Genomic DNA, 19851 nt, shown 5'->3' with positions numbered 1-19851 from the left:
CCAATAAATCTGACTGCTTAAGGCCAAATTCTAAAGTCAGGTCAGTTTACTTGAAGTGCCTAACGCTTACAAACTGAGTGGAGGGACAGTCAGCACACACTGCATGTGGGTAAATACACAACATCATCTTACAGATGAAACAGGAAAGTGTCCCAGTTCTCAACCATAATAAACCCATCCTCACAAACCCCAGCTCTACACAAAAATGTGAACATCTTCCTTCCAAAAGCAAACTTCAGCATTCTTCCTCTACTCCAGCCATGTCTGTCCTAAATTACCTCTTATTCTAATGTCACTGAAAGAATACAGTTAAATATGTCCAGATGGACTGCATGCTGGAATGATTTTAAATAGTTACGAGATGGCCTGTAAAATCTTCAAACACTTAACACTTAGAAACAGAAAAGTAAACATGTTGTGAAAAGATCTACTCAACCCTGGACACTGGGAAAATCAGGGTACTGAATTTCTAAGTACAAACAGGGATTCGAGGAAGAGCCACAGGAAACTACAACTGACAAAAATAGACAGTTCTATACATTTGAAGTATTTATTTAAATTTGAAACCAAGGGAAAAACAAACCATGAAAGGAATTGTGCAATACTTACTGTTTTTTTACACCAACCACAGTTTGGCCCTGCCTGTATACATTCCCCACATGACTTTGCATTGGCTTTTATGCAGTCACTTCCACCTATGAAAGAACACAGACAGGACACTTTATTTATAAAGAAGTGCTGACAGTAATATAATTTTAGTTTGCTTCATACTGGTCCCATAAACTAAGTTCTAACTACAGACAGGTTATTAATAAGAGACATGAGTGACATATTGCTATTGGAACCCATCTAGCATATTAATCATCCTAAGTAAATGCTAAATTTAAATAGTTTTTAAGCAACAGTAAGCAGTAAAGTCAAGTGATTTACCTTGCTGAGCAGATCCACTCCATATCAAGCAACAGAGGATGCCAGCCCATGTGAGCAATGTTAAATTAGTCTGAAATACAAAACCAGATTGTGTGATTTACTGTGACTAGTGAGCAAAAAAAAGCTGCACCAAAGAACACGTGTAAGTATGTTGCTTCCCTGGGGCATTAGGTACACAGAATACCTGATCACATGTCCTTGTCCACATCAATTGGACAGATGAATGTGTCTTCATCTGATACAACCACATTTGTGGACAAACCCTGTATTTATGAGACATCAAACGAGGAAGCTGCTTCTTACATTCTTATGAAATACTCTTGCTAGGTAAACCATCAAGGTATGAGGAATTTGGACAAACTCAGGGTGAAAACCAAAACCTGACAACATATTAACATCCTATTTAAAAATACTGATGCTCTGTATGTCATCAGAGAGAATCTTCCAAATAAAGATACTGGAGAAATACGAGAGAGAAACAGAGCTTCCTTATTCGAGTCTCTGCCTTAAGGCAAGAAAATCTTCCATGCCCTTTTCAAAATCTTTTCCAAGGAACCTTCAAAGGTTACAGCCCAGCCTGGCACCTGTACTCCGAACTAGCAAGCTCCTGTCAAAGGATGTTACTTAAAGCATCACTGATAAACACTCTGCTATTTTTTTTTCCTTTACACAAGAGAAAATTAATGGGTAACTTTCTTATTAAGGAAAAGACACTCTACCCTTTTCCCAAAGCTACAAACCTCAATGAAAACCTGCCAGAGCAATAAATAGATGCGAACTGTATAATCTATATGCCTTGTGAAACAAGATTTGAATGCTTATGAAGTATAACCTACAGTCACTGAGCAGCTGTGTTCAGGAATTAGTGCAGAGACTTCATATACCAGAGTCAGCTCGGGATTCCAGAGTCAGGACTATGGTCTAAAAATCAGTTTCGTGCACCATTTTTTTCCCCTGGATTTTCTTCTACTCCAATAGTAGGCAGGGTCTGTCTTCACAGCTTTTATATACATTTGAAAAGTTGAAGTTACTTTAAATTTAATTTCTCTTCTGCTCATTATAATAATGTGAATTTGGATCCTGGCTGCCAATTTCCTTTGCAATCCTAAGAGGTTGCTGCTGACTGTGGCGCTTTCAGGCATCCTAAAAATATCAAAATTCACAACAAGTTTTTGTTCTAAAAGCTATCTTGTAATTTAGCCAAGGGAAAGGAAACTTGGCAGTCCTTTAAAATGAACCTGCCATTTTCTGGAAGACATACCATTATTCATATGAATTAGCAGCAAAGAGAACGATGCTTAAATTAGCACAGCAGTTGAGTTTTGGTTTTTGCACACTGATTTAGGGCCATTCATAATTGTTACTCTGCACACACAGACCCATAACTTAGGACAGCTGCTCTAAAACCTGGTGGAGAAGGTTTCAAACAGAAGCCAACCCTGTGTAAACAAAATTTATCCAACAGTAATATTACGTGTTTCATATTTTTTCTGACATATCACTTTGGCCCACTTGTGTCTTCAGCAGATCCTGCAGCCAGAGAGTCAGGGAAGTTTGGACACTGAGAGAAACACAGCGTGGAATAACTTTGCTGGATATCGTGCAAATGAGCATCAAAATTTTTCGGTTAGAAGAAAAAAAAGAAAAAAGTCAAATAACAAAATAGAACAGAAAAAACGACCTGTGAATTACATGTGACATAACTTTTGAGCATTCCTTCGTTTGCAAACTTGTAAGTCAGGAATACTCTTTATGAAATGGCCTCTGTAGGCAATCTCTTTCTAAATCAAACATGTGCAACTGCAAACCTGGATGGGAGGGTTATTGTGGTCCAGGAAGTGCAGGCAGAAGATTGAGAATCAGCCTGAATGGAGGTCAGCAGGGGAAGCAGCCACAAGGAACATGAGCACTCTCATCAGACCAGCAGCCCTGAGGGGAAAGCCTTACTGATGTGCTAGGATTTAGGTTCCTTCTTGCCGGGTTTCACCAACTGTATGCTGCACTCAACAAACCTCACTTCCCCCTGTGAAGGGAAGAATTGCTCCTGCATTTGGCTTTAAGTACAGACCACAGTGGGGAGGTCTTTTCAGCAAGAATAAAGCCTGAAGCTGCCTGCATTGGTTTAGTACTGCCTTGTTGGCCAAAATTATAAACAGTTCACCTTTTTAGGGCAGACCAGCAGTGGTATAGCAAGCCCACGCAGACTATATAAATAAGCCAGCAAAGATGTGACACAGTGCTAAAACTATGACTAAGACAATTTGGAAAAGAAATGTTCCTGTGGAAATGCATCTGCGTGATGAATGCAGTTCTGGGCACCGGCTCCCCGTAAAGCTAACAAGGAAAACGTCCTTTCCCATATAAGGCTGCGACTGAGCAGCCCGCCCTCCCATAAGGGCTCACTTCCTTCATCTTCCACTTAACAGCTTTTCCATCTGCCCAGGGACTGAACAACCTCAGGACGGGGCTGCTGATTTGGGTGCAGCCGGGATTAATGTGAGTAGAGCCACATGCCGGCTTACTCCAGCAAGCTGGGCACGTCCATGTCACTGCTCAGTACCTAGCACTGCTGAGCTGCAGGCTTTATGTGATGGACATACAGCAAAATGAAGGGTGCCTGGATGCACAAGACGGTTAAAAAGAACCTTTGGAAACCTGTGGTGGAGTGGGAACTAAACCACGTGTCAGTATTTGACCACAGAACATGGCAACAGAATATAACTCATTGTTAAGAGAAAAAAACATTTTGCACAAGATCTATATATTTTCCTATTACACTCATTTGTTTTTTAAATTAAACCCTAGAAAAATATCACAGAACCCCTGAAAAAGGTTCCCCCTGGAAAAAAAAAGCAGCTTGAAGCATTCAAAAGGTAAGCTTGCCAGGAACTAACATCCCCCTATTTAACAGCTAAATGACCAGCTGGAGCCTGTTTAATAGGCTGCAAATCATGTGCTGCTGAGAAAGAGATCTTAAAATTACTTCTGTATGTTTGCTAATGGTAATCTATTTTTGTTAAGTATTGTAGGAAGACAAACATGGACATAACCTTGAAATCTTTAATGCGCTTTCCAAGATTTTTCACTAACTGCCTCATCAAACACTTACACTTGAATAGACCTTTTTCACTGAAAATAAATAAATAAATAAACATATCAACACATTTATGGAAATCCCTGCAGCTTCTAATTTCAAACAAGAGACTCATCAAGTTGCAATGGGAGAAAAGGAGAATTACTTCTCTGTAGTGAGACTAATTCTGAATTTGCAAATCAAATATCAGCACCTTTCTATTCTGCTAATCATCACACATTTAAAAATTAAATCTCCTCCACAGGATGAAAGCCTTTTGCAGCTTCAGAATTGCATCTAGAGCATTAACTGGGCAAATGGGATCAAGAAAAAAAAAACAAACCAACAAAACAGATGAAAATTATAGGAGCACTAATTCTTGAGAAATCAAGTACTGATGGCTGAGATGCTCAGCCACTGCAGCACTGATCCATGCTGTAAGCAGAGCCCAGGTGGGCTGTGGAGCTAACATGCACCATCAAGGAAAGCCAAAAACTTTGAGGCATCAGCCTCTGTGGCACTCTGAGTCACGCCTCGCTGTGCAGCTTTACACCGAAACATGTGGCCACGCTTCAGAACACCAGGGAAGTATCTCGAGGTCAGATATCCGGCAAGAGCAAAGTTGCTGTGCAAAAGCCACCTTTTTGAGGCAATAACCACACACCCTGTCCCACTGACAGCCACATCCCCACAGACCACTCTAAACCTACAAATCTAGAAATTAATAAGCAACTTGCACTTTTGGACTAGCGTTTGCACTTTGTGAAGACTGACATCTCTGTGGCATGGGGTGTTTTCATGGGTTTAATTTTGATTGTGAAACGCTATACAAAATTGATCTCTTTTGGAAGTGAGTCAATGTTTACACAGCCATTAATCCAGCAAAGCAAGGAGATGGTTTAAACCTCTGGGTGCAGAAATGCTCACTCTGCCATGGCAGAAGCAATGAGAAGGGGATGGAGGAACAGAGCCTTGGCACAAGCCAGAGGACAGCTCTCTGCAGGAAAACCGCGGGGCTGCATGCAGGACCAATGCCTGCAGGTCAGCCCCCACTCCCAGCCTGTTTATAAAAGAAGCAGGAAGAGGCACGTTCCTAAAATAAGCAGAATTGAATACTCTCTGGAGACACCCGATGCAGGCTCAATGGATACGATGCTGAAAGAGTTCTCTCTTCACTCACCCCAGAAGGCTAACTGGCCTTAGAGAAAAGCCCAACATTTCAGTGTGATTTTTAGAGTCTGGCAGAACAAATCCCATTCACAATTCTGAAAGACGTGGAAGGAAACGACACAGCATTTTTCTTAACTGAAGGAACCAACCAAACCTGGTGACACAGAACATGTACTACAGACCTCTAACATCAACCTGCACTGCTAGCAGCACTCCTGGTAACCAGCCAGACCTCCTGCAGCCACTGTCATCCACTGCAAACCCAAATTTGCTCAGTATGCAATGACTGCAAGCACAATACCTTCTGCTTGTGTAGTGCTTCATTGCCAAGCCTCAAATCACTATAAAAAAAAATGGTGGCAAAATGGTGTCCTCTTCCTCTATTTTCAGAAAGGTACATTACTTCAAAACACACAGGTATAAAAATTAGTGTTTCGCACCATGGACTTAATCTTAGGCTTTTTATCCAAAGGTGCACTGTGGATTCTCCAACTTCAAGTCTTCAATAGGTGGTCTTCATCTGAGACCTCAGCAGCTACCTTACTTATGTCAAATGTCACTGTGACACTGATTCCAGCTAGAACACATTGCTTGCAGAGCACACCCAGAGCGAATCCTAGGTCCACCACAACAAGAAATAACATGACGCACGAATCTCCACATGAAGTGGAGATTTGGGGTCAGAACTGACAGCTGAAAAGCAGCCTATCTCAATCAAAGAAGTAAAATCTTCACTCGCCCCACAGCGCTGTTTGTTCGCCAGCTATGGACTCAGCCTGCTGCACAGCGTGGTGAGGGCGTGCTCCCACAGGGCGGCCACTGCCCTTAGCTAAGAGATCAGCAGGCTGGGCTGCCTGCAGGCAGGGGCAGCTGGGGCAGGGCAGGGAGCTGGATGCAGACAGCCCCGGAGGACTCAGAAGTGCAGGCTTAGGAGCGGGAGCCGGTAGCTGGTAGCACCACAGCTCATGCGGGAACACCAGACACGGGCCTGCTCACAGTGACCTGCTGCATGGATGGACGGATGGATCACCCAGCCCAGGATGCTCTCAACTCCCCAGCAGCTTCACAGAGATTAACCTCAGTAACACGGAAAGAATGGAACATTAACCCAGATCAACAGGCAAAATAACAAATTCTTCAGTACTGAAACAGTTTTTACGCAAAAAATCATCACATCGAGACTGCTTACTCAAACTGTGTCCTGAAAGAGCTTTAAGCACAACGGCTTCAGCTGCTGCGAAACTACAGGATAAAAAACCAGCAGTGCCTCATGCTGGGCTTCATTTCTCTTTGTCAGTCATCATCTCTAGGTTAATGGAATACAACAAGCATGTTCAACAAATATCCATGTTAAGTACTTCCATAGCCATGTGGTTGCAGTGGTGCATCCTATTAAAATAATATAGACCCATAAGAATAGGGTCTGCGTATATAATATCGCATATAATACACCAGTTAGGGCTTAAATTTTAATTACAAGGAGTTAAAAACCTACCGGAAACCAATTTTCTTCTCAGGTAGGGAGAACAAACGCTCAAGCATGTTTATCTGAGGTTAATCTGACACAGCGCATGCCACTGTTTTGTTCAGAAAATCCCCCGCAGATTTAGGAATAAAAAAAAAGATGAAAATACACATTTCTGAATGTGACAATCATGGGGAGATGTATCACAATTCTGCAGCTTCTGCAAGGGAGCGAGAATCCACCTCTGTGCGTAGTAAGGTAGGCAAACACACCTGGTAACACAACTGGTTTGCTCAGTCTCGTTAAGATCTTACAGCACGTAACTGCCCATAGTTAATCTGTACTTACAGCAGTAGAAAAGTTCATAGGAGATTAAGTGGCCCAAGATTCACCAAAAAGGGATGCCAGCAGGCATTGGGTTTCAAAAAACACCCATGGGTTTTAAACCACTACTAAAAACCCAGTATGTGCTTGTGTCACTTCGCTTCTTCAGCTGAATACATGAATTTGAGCACTTATCATCATCAGCTTATTGCGACCACAGCTTCTGGGAACAGACATGGACCTCTGGACATCATATCTGCTTGTGTGCTTAAAGGATGTGGTTTCTGATTGTTAATTTACTAAGGACGCTACTTTAAAACAGAATGGCTAACTCAACAAGCACACACAGTTGGGTCACAGCATTCCTTTATATGCAGTACTTGCTAGTATTTGTTCCCAGATTTCACGGGAGCCTTCAACACAATAGCAGTTTTAAGTAGTGGAATGAACAATGATTAAGTAAATTTCTGAAGAATACATTTTGGTCTTGATTTGAATCTCTGAATGGAAACACATCTGCTCAAGTTAGGTGCCTGGCTGTACGGAGATGGGGGGGGATGGAGACTTCTTTTGATAGAACACACAGATTTCCGCTATTGTCAGAACAAGTTTCAGAAGAATATTTATCACCCACAGTGGTTTTATATGACATCTCTCCAACCCAAGAAAGACAAAACCAAGAGGACATGGTATATTTACTGGTAGCAGAGTACAGCAAAGAGGTGCTAGTGGTTCCCAGATATTTTATAGCACTAAGGCAAAACCAAGAACAACAAAAATACCCTTGCAATCAGCTGCAATCCTAAACTAAACTGAATACAGACAAGAAGTTGTGTAGTACTCCACTAACTTGTATAGATTACTTCTGCCTTTTGAAGGTAGAAATATATTCCAAAAAGAAAAAGAGACTCAAGTCCAGATTCCATGCTGATGACAGTGACAAAGTAACAGAACGAGAGGAGAAAAGAGAGTACAGGGACTATGTGAAGACCTCAGTGACAAAGAACTTTCATCTGTCGAGGCAGCAAACACCAAGAGCAACCTGGATCTCTTGCCCTTGTTGAGATGCCTTTTGGAAAGTACCGTGGTACAGACAGGACAGATGTTGGTTCATAAGCATCATTTTTTGAAGTAGGGATATTTTTCAAACAGTATGTGTTTATTAAGGCGTAGGCAAAGAGTGTATTTGAGTAACATTTTCTTCAACTGCTGAAACATAGTTTTAAGCCAAAGTTTCACAGCTAGGAGTTCCTTTGGAAAGCATCTTGATGCTTGTAAGGCAAGTAGTACTTAGACTCATATAACAAGCAGCCTGCCCACGATCACCACATATAAGAAAAAGATAAAGAGCCAAGCGAGGTGCTCTTTCTCATGAGAATATTATTTTTTTTCACATGTTTACTTACACATTTTTACAAGTGACTTATCCACAGGTAAGTGTTTATAAAATAAGATGTATTTTGGAAAATGACAAACAAACAGGCACACTATGCTTAATGTTCAACATTACATTAGAAGAGAAACACTGCTTCTTATATTCTCAAGCAGAGCAGGCAGAGCCTGTAGCTATGTCTAATTGAATTAAAAAAAAACGGCAATATGCTTTTACTGTTTATTATCTACATCTTCAGTATTCCCAGCTTCAACTGAAACATGTGCACCTTGTTCTGAAAGACCAGCTTGTAACTTCTTGTTTTTCTACACCTCTCAAACTATGATGCTTACAAAAATACTGAATAAAAAAAAACCAAAAATGTAAAAACCCCCCCATTTTTCTTTCTTTAATAAATGCCATATCAGTGCAATCTCTCTGCATCAAGCTGCGATTCCTACAAGTACATCATGAATATCCCTGAATTTCAAGCAAGCACAAAACAATAAAACCTGTTCATTATGCTGATTGTGGTAGCATGCAAACACATCACCGAGATGCTCAGCCTTGCAGAAGCACCAAGAGCAAGACCACGTGTAAAGATATTGTGGTTGAAACTAATATTTTCTCTAACAGCAGCTCCTATAGATGTGTACCTTGAAAGCTTCCTCTTTTATATGGCAACATCTAAGTTTCAAGAAACAAAACTTACTTTTTTTTTTTTTTTCCACGAGTCTTCACTAACAAAAATGTTCCCCAACCTGTTGTTAGGAGAAGTTTCCAATAGCCCAAACTCTAAGCACACCACTTCCACAGCTTCGTAGGACTCCTTACTGTGCCTGTACTGCTATCAGCAGCCAGTCTTCCATAAGAAATACACAGGTTTTTCATTATACAAGCACCTCTTAACACAATTGCATTAAAATAAACCAAAACATCTGTTGTTGTGTCACATTTCATATGCTTTGTGACCCACCAGCAATTTCTACCACAATAATTTAATTTTCCCTCTTGCTTAATGTGACACTTTTGCGTGGGGACAGATGCATTCAGCACTGAGCTTGTTTGCATCGGTTTTGCTAGCATACCTCACTTCTCAGCTAAGTTTAGCATTTCCAGCTCAGGTTACAATCAGGAATGCTATCGAATGATTTAAGCTATTCTAGCAGAAAACACGGGTGCTTGTTCCTTGTGGAAGTATTAGATTCCTACATAATCTGCACCACTTACTACTCCCATAAGGAGCCTATTTAATTTTGTGCAACTCAAGCCTCACATTCACCCACACACAGGGAAAGGTTTAGTTAAACATAGGAATATCACACTTAACAAAGCTGACTGTAATTGATGCTTCTGAGGCTGCAGTGCCTTAGCAATATTCCACAGCCATCCTAACGCCTGGCTAAATTCACTTTAATCCAAGTTTTTGTTTTAAGCAGAAAGCAGAAGAGGGGCAAGTACATTCTGAAGTGAAAGAAACTGTCAGTTAATACAGGGTACTGCTTGCTGCACTGCAGGTACTACAGGAAGCCATGGGTTGGCACACCACAGAGTGCAAACTCAACGGAAACTCCACTTTTACATGGCAGCGTTACCCGCCAGTAACCATCATTAACACTCTGATGCAGTTTCGGCAACTAAAACCAAGATGAAAGCCAACTGCTGCTAAAAGAAACCACAGTGCTGCATCCCCACCTCCAAAACTGAACCCCACGCTCCAGGTCCCAGCGCCCACCAGCACCTCAGCTGCGCAGGCTGGGGGTGGGTGCCTTGAGACAGCCCACTCCTCCTCCACAGCAAGACCGACTTTCTGGAAGCTTCAGTGGACCAAAGCAGACCAAGTGGACAGATGAACAGTGAAGAAAACATCTGTGAAGTCACAGCGGTTGTCAGAGTGAAATCCCATCAAGCTTTTTGGGTGCTGTTTATTTTTCACTTCAAAATTCTAATGACAAGTGCCTAGCAGAATGTTTATATGTAGTATCTAAGCATTTAAATTGTGAATTTTAAAAAAGATTCACTATTCTAACTCAATTTACAATGAGGCTGGTACTGAAACAACTCTGATCCCCAACACACTTTGAATACTGGGTAAATAGTCAAGGAAGCGAACATGAAGAATTCGTAACAACAAAAAGGTCATCCTACCAAGATACAGTTTTGTAGATCTGTATCTATTCTACATACCTACCTACTGATAACAAAAACAACCATGATTAGAACACAGACAACAACATCTGGCTAGGTATAAGCACACACTGCAACACTGGACTTCTCCTACGTTTCAATTTGGAAGCCTGAGCACTGGCAAGAAGCTCACCTATCTGAGGAAAAAAAACTACGTCAATCCTAAAATGGCTACTTTTGTTTTATTTATTTTTTTACAAGAGATCCATCATAAAATGCTTCATAAAAAGCAGTCCTTGCCTGAATACCTTGTCTAAGAATACACTTTTGCTGCTTCCCAGAGCAGGACATTAAGCTTGGAGCCCACAGGCCCCTTCTGAGGGGACAGCAAAGGGCAGTAACAGAGGAGGTTTCTCACACATCTGAACAGATCTCCCACTCCAGCACTGCTGATGGAGATGCTTCTTTAGGTCCCAGTTCCAGACTTCGCACCATTCATCCCTAACTTGTGGCCAATCCCACCCAGCAGATGTGGATGGCTCCACAACACTTAACGCCAACTAAACTGTGGATCATTGCAGTCTCACACTCTTCTCATTAGCCACATTCTCCAATTCCTCCCCTTCACCTAAAGAATGTTACTAGTGATGATTGCGGTCACCCCCCCCAGAGAAGCTGATCTAACTGAATACTGATTTTTTAATCAAGACATGGGAGCAGCTGGGCTGACTTCCACTGCTGATGTAGTTACGATGAAGACCACAAGCTACAGACAGGAGGGAGAGTGTGATCACAAGAATTAGGACGTGCATTGGTGTGAAGTGCTGCAGGGCCATGTTCTTAGGGAAATAAAATGTATGATCAGTTGAATTTGTGGTTCAGTGGGTACTGGGACACTTTATGAAGTACCATATTCAGCTCAATTTGAAGCCACTCGCCTACCGCAGTTTTGAGCTCTCTCTAATGAATGTGCTCTTTTTTTCTCTTTAAACTCTGCATTACAGCATTACAACTCCTTCCAGCTACAAGAAAATGTTAATCATATTAAATACTGACACTGTTCATTTAGAAAGTGAAACTGCATTGTGAATTATGCACCAAAAAGAGCCACTATCTGAGCAAGCCTTTTTATTGCCATGTAGACACTCTCCCAAAGGGGCAGCTGGCCATGATAAAAGTAAAGCGCTGGCAGCAATTCTACATGCTAAAGTTACTCCTTAATGCTAAAGCAGAGTCCTTCACTGAAGCTGCTGAGGTCAGCAACACAGCTATGTAACATTTCATTTCAGCCTTTGAAAATGTAAGTAAGCCGCATCTGCAGTGCAGGGAGGTACATACACAGAGAAAAAACAATGCTCATCATTGTTTATCAATTTTAAGATGCCGCTTAAACAACCTATAGCTGGTACGGACAGCACATTCTTCCGAAAAAGGAAATTTGCTGTTTCCTTGTTTTTTAAAACACTTGAGTCCACACCCAAGAAAATGAAATTCTTAACAACTTGTTTCTCACACAGTTTTTTATTTGACAAAAACAACATAGACAAAATATGCCCCATTTTTGACCTGCATGGTAAAAGAAGATGCAACTCCGTAAGTGTGACACATATTTTGCATGAAGGTTACATTCATGCATAAGTAAGGATAGATTTTTAAAACACAAAACCAGCAAACTGACATTTCAAAAAATGCTCAGGCTTCGTGTTTTATGGATGAGCTACAGAACTCCTCTCAGTATCTGGACAGTCTTTGACTCACACTGACAAGTGAGCACATACACTAAATACAGCCTTGCAAAATCTTTGAGCTCCCTTCCAATCCAAGCCATCCCATGATTCTATGAAAAACAACAGAGAAACCTCAGAGAAGGAAATTCATGACTTTCTCCCAGGCCCATCAAAACTAATTTCTCAATACAATGGAAAACATAACTTCAGTCAAAAAAAGAAAAAAAGCAGCTAGAACACACTGCTTCAAAGGCAGCAAATAACTGACCTTGCTTACACTTGACATCTTGTGTATTGCGCTAATAAAAACTTCCTTGGTTCTCTTTTCTACCATCATCATCAGGAGTATTTCACTTGCTGACTGGACACGTGCAAAGACTTCAGTTGTTCCAGCACTGAATGCTGTGATAATATACTAGCTCATCCCACTGCAGAATGCAGTGCAAATTTAATCACAACCAACTACCGAGATGTGTCAGCTCTCATTCCCCGGAAAGCTCTTTTTATTTAACATCACAAAGATTATAATCTTTTGTATTTACCTCCACTTCAGAAATAGGTTTCCTTTCAGCCCTACTATCTTCACACCACAGCCTGTACCAAAGAGTGCTAGAAGCAGACAGATGAAGGTCTAGGCAGGGACTGGATGTTGTCCAGTTTAATACTTGAGCAATTGAGTCTAGAGGGGATGCTGGCCAAGCTGCCACCACACCAGATCCTTCCAACGCCTTCTACGGCTCCTGCAGACCTCCCACCACCTGCATTACTGCATGGCTTGGCAGGATGGCATCACACAGCATCTCTCCTCTGCACAAATGGTGCTCCAAATCCTTAAAGTCATGGTTGTATGGACCAAACCACCCTATTGCCATTGCTGCTTTGTTTTACATAGCCACGATCTTGTGGGCAAGATGCACAAACTGTCCAAGATGCTACCTTTGACTCACAGTCTCACCATTTCCTAAATGAAATACTAACTCTTCCTAAATTGAGCTCATGTAATTATTTTTCATCATTTTTTAAATAACCACAAATCAGTCATTTTTACACGAGGATGATTTCAGTGTTTCAGTTCAGCCCAATATATAATTATTGTTTCTGATTTTACCACAAAGGATGAGAAAAGAAGATACTTTCACTTTTTCAGTTTGACTTCCACATCAAAAGTGCCATTATTTGCACAGCTCTACAGGTAAAAAAAAAATCATTTGTTAACAGGCACAGTAGAAAATTACCTACATGTGAGTACTCAAACACAGCATGTATGCCACACACAACCTTGCAGTTTAATGCAGTAGGAGCCCATACAAACGATGGCTCGCCTTCCTGTTTATATACCAGATACCATTGTGAGCAGAAGTTAAAAATAAGCTAAGACAAACCTAGGACGAAGTTAAGCATAAGCGATCCTGTACCAACCCAGAATGAAATAAACACGTTACAAATACTACATTAATTTTTTTTAGGGGGGCAATGCTATATTGAGCGTGCTACAGCTTACGTGCATTTTGTGCATTTGAGGAGAATCGGCAGTTAAGCAGGGTCTCACTAATCAGAAGCATAGGGAAAATGACTATAGACAGTAAAGGAATTATTTGTTGGCAGAACTGCTTTAATTTATCAAATATAAGCACAATGTTTTCTAAGGGAGAAAGAAAAGAATGAAAATGATTGTGAGAAAACACCACTCTCTTCTTAGCTCTTCCTAGCAATAACAAAGTTGAGAATCCTGCCTGTTTTACTACTCAAAACTTCTCCCACTAACAAAAACCACAAGAATACTAATGATGTCTCACTGCTGTTGTTGGACTAAAAAAAAAAAAAAGAAAAAAGACCACTTTTAAGACAGAAAATATATTTCATAAGCCTTTTTGAAGTCATTAGTAAATTAGTAAACTGAAAAAGATAGAGACAAAATGATTGCTCTAATACACAAAAAGGTCCTTCTGTCTCAAAGACGATTACAGGTCACATAGAAACCTATTACCTTCCTAAAAGTAAGCATCAGTATTACAGTCTCACAAAGCCACTTGCCTGCTTTTATGCAAAGTTGGTACTCAAATAGTGACTCCCCCATCTCTCCCAATCTAAAAGATTTGTTTTCTTCTAAAAGTTTGTTCAGAGGAGAACAAAAAGCCCCAGAAAGCCCACAAAATCATTCTAATTATTTTAAGAGCAGAAAAGTAAGAGAAGGGGGTTATTAAAAAAAATACAGTATGTTTAGTAACAATTTTCTACAGAGAACACTCTTAATAGTGAAAAACACAGCGGTATCATTTAGTGATACATAATGAGGCGCCTGCTGCCACTTCTTCATTCACAGAAGTCAGAATTTTCATTTTCTCTGCATGACATTTCCAAAATAAATGCAAGCAAGCTGATACACATTTTACATCAGGCTAGAAACTCACACAGCTAAAACACGTTGTTTTCTCACAGTGAAGCTGGACATACATTTTTCTGATACTTCTACTACTCATCCCTGGAGGAAAAAAGCACATTTAGAGAGAAGTCTCAATGGAAATTCATCTGGACTTAAGATTGCAGCAGTTTAGGTTGCCAGGCTATGCCTATGGAGGAGAAATTGGAGGAGGAAAAGAACCCCACAAACTACAACCAACAAGAAGTAGGAGCTGACTTCCCATTTCTGAGGACAGCAAATGACTCTGTATGGCCACCCCCAGTATGTCCATAACCATGACAACTCACAGGCACTGGGCAATGTTGTGGTCAGCTGTGGTTACCTTCTCTAGAAAGTTTGCAACAGAATACAGAACAAAACTGAGCAAGGCAGAGAGAAGAACAACTACACAGAAAAAAAGTGACATTATACTGGCCAATAAGAGATGTCATGAATTACTATTACAACAAACTGGCCAACTTCAACTCTTTTGTCACAAAAGGAGTCCTACATCTGGGAAAGATATTGCCAATACAAGCCCACAGTGCAGAAAGTGTTCATCTACTGTCCTCCTGAAATTTCATGAGTCTCTCACATTCTTTTGAAAAATAACAAATACCCTCTGCAGTAATAACAGCTCTGTGCCCCCTATGCTACAGCCTCTTTTTTAAGTAGTCTTAAGATACACGTGCTCATGTACACGGCTCTGAAGTACATAAACACCGGACCAGCAATGTTAGAACCACTAATGAGAACACTACCACTAGGAAATGTCTTAAATCAAGGCAGAGTAGAGACAAGCACACAGTCAGCACAGGGAAGTGAGAGACAGAAAAAAACAGACCCAACTATGAGCTTTCTACCAGTGGGAGATGGCAATTTCAGCAGGGGCACAGAAAGTGGTGGATGGCATGAAAACACCTAAGACAACAGTACATATATAGTTACGTACATTATAGTACTTCTAAAACGACAATTTAAAACATCTATCTATACATTGCCTTAACCAAATAATTCTTAAAAATCTATGTAATTGCTTTATGATCTCTACCAGTGAATTTTTTCCCCTACATTCCAGGAATCAGTACAGCTCCTAAATACAAAGAGTTTGACAAAAGGAATGGCCAACCTAATAAATGAATAAGTAAATAAGCAAATACACACATACATCATCCGAAATTCCAGAAGGGAGAATGACAGCAGAATAGGCTCCACTACTGCCAAGCCTGGATTCCCTCTTTTCTGGCTCTAACCACTGTCTCTTCCAAATGCCATGTGAAAAGGCACAATAGATCTCAATGCCAGCTAGCTTGCCACACTTAATTAACACAAAAATAAATAAATAAATAAAATGTCATTTTAACAGTAATTCTGCAATGTCTGAGTGTCTGTAACAGCAGCTCTCATTTGGAAGAAGTACAAAACGCATCTGGAAAGGGATGGTGAGGATGAGGAGGCAGGGTATATCAATTACTGGCAATGGTCCATCCTGCCTCTGCTCGTCCCACTAATGTCCATTCCCCAAACCACATGTTGGGTGCAGCACTTTCCCTGAGCTTGTATGGAACTGAAGGCAGTGCAGCTCGGCATCCAGACACGTGGTTTGAATGTTAGGTGGTCCTGTGTGGAGCCAGGAGCTGGGCTCCACGATTCCTGTGGGTCTCTCGCAACAATCTGTGAATCAGCCTCCTACTTGTGATGGTGAAATGAGCAGCGGCTGCTCCAGGCACTGTGCACGGGTGTGCAGTGCTTCTACTGAAGAAGCCAACCTCCTAGCACTGGGAAGGAAGGGGGAGTCAAAAACGGCCCCACTGTAGCACAGGTACTCCAGCCATCCTTATCACAGCCAGAACAACCTTTGAAGGCCACAGTGCTGAGACCTGGACAGCGTGGAGCCTGCAACAGGCGGGTCCATGCACACCACTCAGCCAAATCCAGAGGGAAAAGGGAGGCATGACAACTATTTACAAACAACTGAAGAGCATTCATACCAGAGGCAGTGAGGAAATGGTATTCAGGGTAACACAGCAAACAGCATGTGCCAGCCCCGGAGAGCACTGTTCCCTCTGAGCTTGCCTTTTTGCTACCCAAGCTATCCACTTCCTCAGTTCCAGGAGATGAGCTCTTTTTAGAACGGCATGAAAGCAGCTACCCCCTACATGAAGTACCAGGAGGATGGCTGAGAGCAGTGGGATGAAAACACAGACCAAGAAAGAAAGAACAGCAGGAAAAGTTTCCGGACAGTTTGCGTTCAGCTGTGGGAATCACTTCCCAAAGGAAGTGGCAGAACATTAACCACTTGAGTCACTTAAAGCTCAGCAAGACCAACACTAGAATTCTGCGCTCACATCAGAACATCATGAATACTCTAGAGAAAAACTTCTGTCCCTCCAAATTCATCCTTCAAATGACTGGGAACACTATGCCGAATCAGACAAATACATGCGCAGGTCTCCCTGGCTGCGCTTAGAAGGAACACCAGGTTTGTAACTCTGAGTTTCACTGCTGAAATGAGTTTATTTATCCCCCGGGTGGCACAGCACTCCCAGACCAGCTTTGACTAAGGCATACTCTCACCCTACCAGCCTGCTGGGTGCGCGCCTTCCACCACATGAAACACTTTTGGAAAGGACAATGGCTGAAGGTGGTGCTCTCCTGGTGAACACGCCTTGTCTTGCCTGTGTGTTGCCAACAGCTCATTGCTTTTGCAACCCTGAAAAATAGAGCTCTAGGCAGGCTTGCAAAATGCTACTTAATCATCTGCCAGAGGCAAAGAATATTTTTTAGCGACAGGACAATGAATCATCAGTTTCATCACTGCGATGGATGCAGACAATAAAGGTCTTCACAATGGTGAGTCTTGTTTGACTTCATCTAAGTCCTTCTAGAAGCAAAACAGCTCTTTTAAATAAATTGCCACCAAGTCATCTCATTTCACAGTAGGAAACCAACAACCAACCTTCCCCCGCACCTACCTCACCTACCAGGTGGTTAATGTGCCAGGAGCACAGATGACTCCAAACTGCTCTCACCTATGTAAAGCCCAACTCCATTTCTGCACTTAAGCACGTGCAGTTAAGCCAGCATGGTTCCACTGACCTGAATGCAGATGATTCCTCCTCCCAAGGTTTGTGTGTGTTGGCAACAACAGGACTGTAGCACCAGAAGCAAATCAAACAGAAAATCCACATTTTCACCCATCAGGTATGTGCACGTGTGCTGGCATGAATGGGTTGGATAATATCACGGACAAACTCAGAAGTGAAGAAATGTTTGATTTTTTTCATAAAGAAAAGCAGTCACAAGTTGAGCTGATGAGTCTGACAGGCGGTCAGACAAGGTTCTACTAGATAAAGACATCTGACATTGAGTCTGAACACAACCTAACCAGTGAGTCAGGGAGTAACTTGCCATCCGATCATCTGCACATCAGGGGGCCGCACCAGACAGAACGTGGTGCTCCGGTTGTTTTAGGCCACTTCAGAAATCACCACGTGAACCAGACGGTGCACAGAGGCCTCACATTCCCACTTCATCCCGAGGTAAGCTTCTAAAGGGCTGCCCATGCTCACAGCCAACTAACAGCAAAATACGCACAAAGTTGAGCGTATCTAGAAGTGGAAACGCTGCATTACGATCACACAGCCCTTCTAACATCTGCCAGTTTCGATAGCCCCGTGCAGGTCAAAAACCTAAAGATAGACATCCACTTTCCTACACCGACTCACTCTTCCTGACCCTATTCCCGTAACTCCTTGCCCCTACGCCGTCACAGGGCCCCACTGTCGCCCCGGCAGCCCGGCACCCGAAGTGGCGTTAAACTTTCCCCGCCGGGCTCCGGGCGGACAAAGGGCCGTTCCGACCCGGGAGGCCCGACCCGCCGTCCCGCCGCCACAGGAAGCCGCGGGCCGGGCGCGCCACCTTCCAGCCCGACCGCAGCGCCGGCCCCCGAGCCCAAGGCAGGCCGACCCGCGGCGGGACGAGGCTGGCGGCACCGCGAGGCACCGCGCTCTTCTCCCGCCCCGGCGCCAAGGCGGGCAGCGCTCAGCTCGCTCCCCACTCCAACCCCCGCCCCGTCCTCCCGCTACCTCGGCCATGGCCGCGGCGCCGCTCCTGCCAGGGGGCGCGCTCCGGCCCGCCCGGCTCCGGCTCTACCCCGGGAGCTGCGCTGGGCGCGGCGTGGCCTCGCTCCGCGTCCTTCCGCCCGTCTGCGGACCGCCCGCTACCTCCGCGCCGCTCAGGGGTGGGGGCGGGGGGAGCCCGGCGCGCGCGGCGGTGGAAAAAGGAGGGGAGGGGAAGGTCCGCGTTCAGCCGCTTTTTTGCCCGCCCCGGAAATACATTCCTCCCCGCTGCCGTCAAGCCCTGGGCGGGGAGGAGCGCTCCGGGCTGCGGCTGGGGGTAGGGAGCGAGGGAAGGGCGCTCCGGGGGCAGCGGGGACCCGGCCCGGCAGCCTGTGCTGGCGGCGGCTGCGACGCTCCGCTGCTCACGTAGTGCCGCACCACGCCGTGCGCGTCCGCGGGACGGGAAAGGCTCCGCCTGGCGCAGCGCTACGAGGAGCGCCCGTGTCCCCGTTGCCCCCCGCCACCCCTCGTGGCAGCCGCCATCGCCTTATTTGGTGGGGTCCGATTAGCGCTCCTGCTCCCGCGCCGGTGGAGCTTCTGCCGTCGGGGCGGCGGCTCTCCCAGCCCCGCAACCTCCGCGCTGGAGGTCCGCTTGTCCCCACGCTTCGCCCGTGTGCTGCGTCCCAAGTGGGTGGGAGGCACCGGCGAGGGGTCGGCGTCACTTCGCGTGCCACGGGAAAAGTACAACTGCCGCGTCCCGTGGCTCCAGCTTGCTGGTATTCAGCACGTGCTCACGTGCTACTTAGGTTCTTGAAGGACTCCTGTTTTGGGGGGCAAAATATCAAAGAGGTGTAAGCCACGTGGTCACAGCTCACAGTCAATTGCTGTGCCTCTATAACTAACCTGCTACTGCTGCTGCTCATTTTGGGTGTCATAGAATATCCCAAGTTGGAAAGGACCCACAAAGATCATTGAGTAGAGCTCCTGGCTCCGGACAGGACCACCCCAAATCCAAACCCTATCTCAGAGCATTGTCCGAGAGCAGTGTCCAGACGCTCCTCGAACTCCAGCACTCGGGGCCGTGCCTACAGCCCTGTGCAGCCTCTTCCATGCCCACCGCCCTTTCCCTGACCCCCAGCTGCCCCTCCCTTCACACACCTCCATGCCGTTCCCTCGGGCGCTGTCGCCGTCACACAGAGCG

General features: G+C 43.9%; 1 protein-coding gene across 2 annotated transcripts in view; it reads right to left on the bottom strand.

The window, feature by feature from the left end:
• ITGB1 (integrin subunit beta 1) overlaps positions 1-18930 on the bottom strand; it is a 41620-nt gene extending 22690 nt beyond the window's left edge. The window contains exons 1-3 of one of the 2 annotated variants that reach the window (XM_048952310.1): positions 18678-18930; positions 931-1000; positions 610-695 (exon numbers count right to left, since the gene is read on the bottom strand). In XM_048952310.1, coding sequence (XP_048808267.1) covers positions 610-695; positions 931-1000; positions 18678-18686 — 165 coding nt within the window. In that variant the 5' untranslated portion in view covers positions 18687-18930. The remainder of the gene's footprint in view (positions 1-609; positions 696-930; positions 1001-18677) is intronic. The other variant, XM_048952311.1, reaches the window with a different exon arrangement.
• Positions 18931-19851: the final 921 nt, after the last annotated feature.

The sequence above is a fragment of the Lagopus muta genome, chromosome 7, assembly GCF_023343835.1.
Source record: "Lagopus muta isolate bLagMut1 chromosome 7, bLagMut1 primary, whole genome shotgun sequence".
Lineage (NCBI taxonomy): Eukaryota > Metazoa > Chordata > Aves > Galliformes > Phasianidae > Lagopus > Lagopus muta.
The sequence above is the reverse complement of the archived record's forward strand: the minus strand, read 5'-3'. Positions and strand labels throughout refer to the sequence as shown.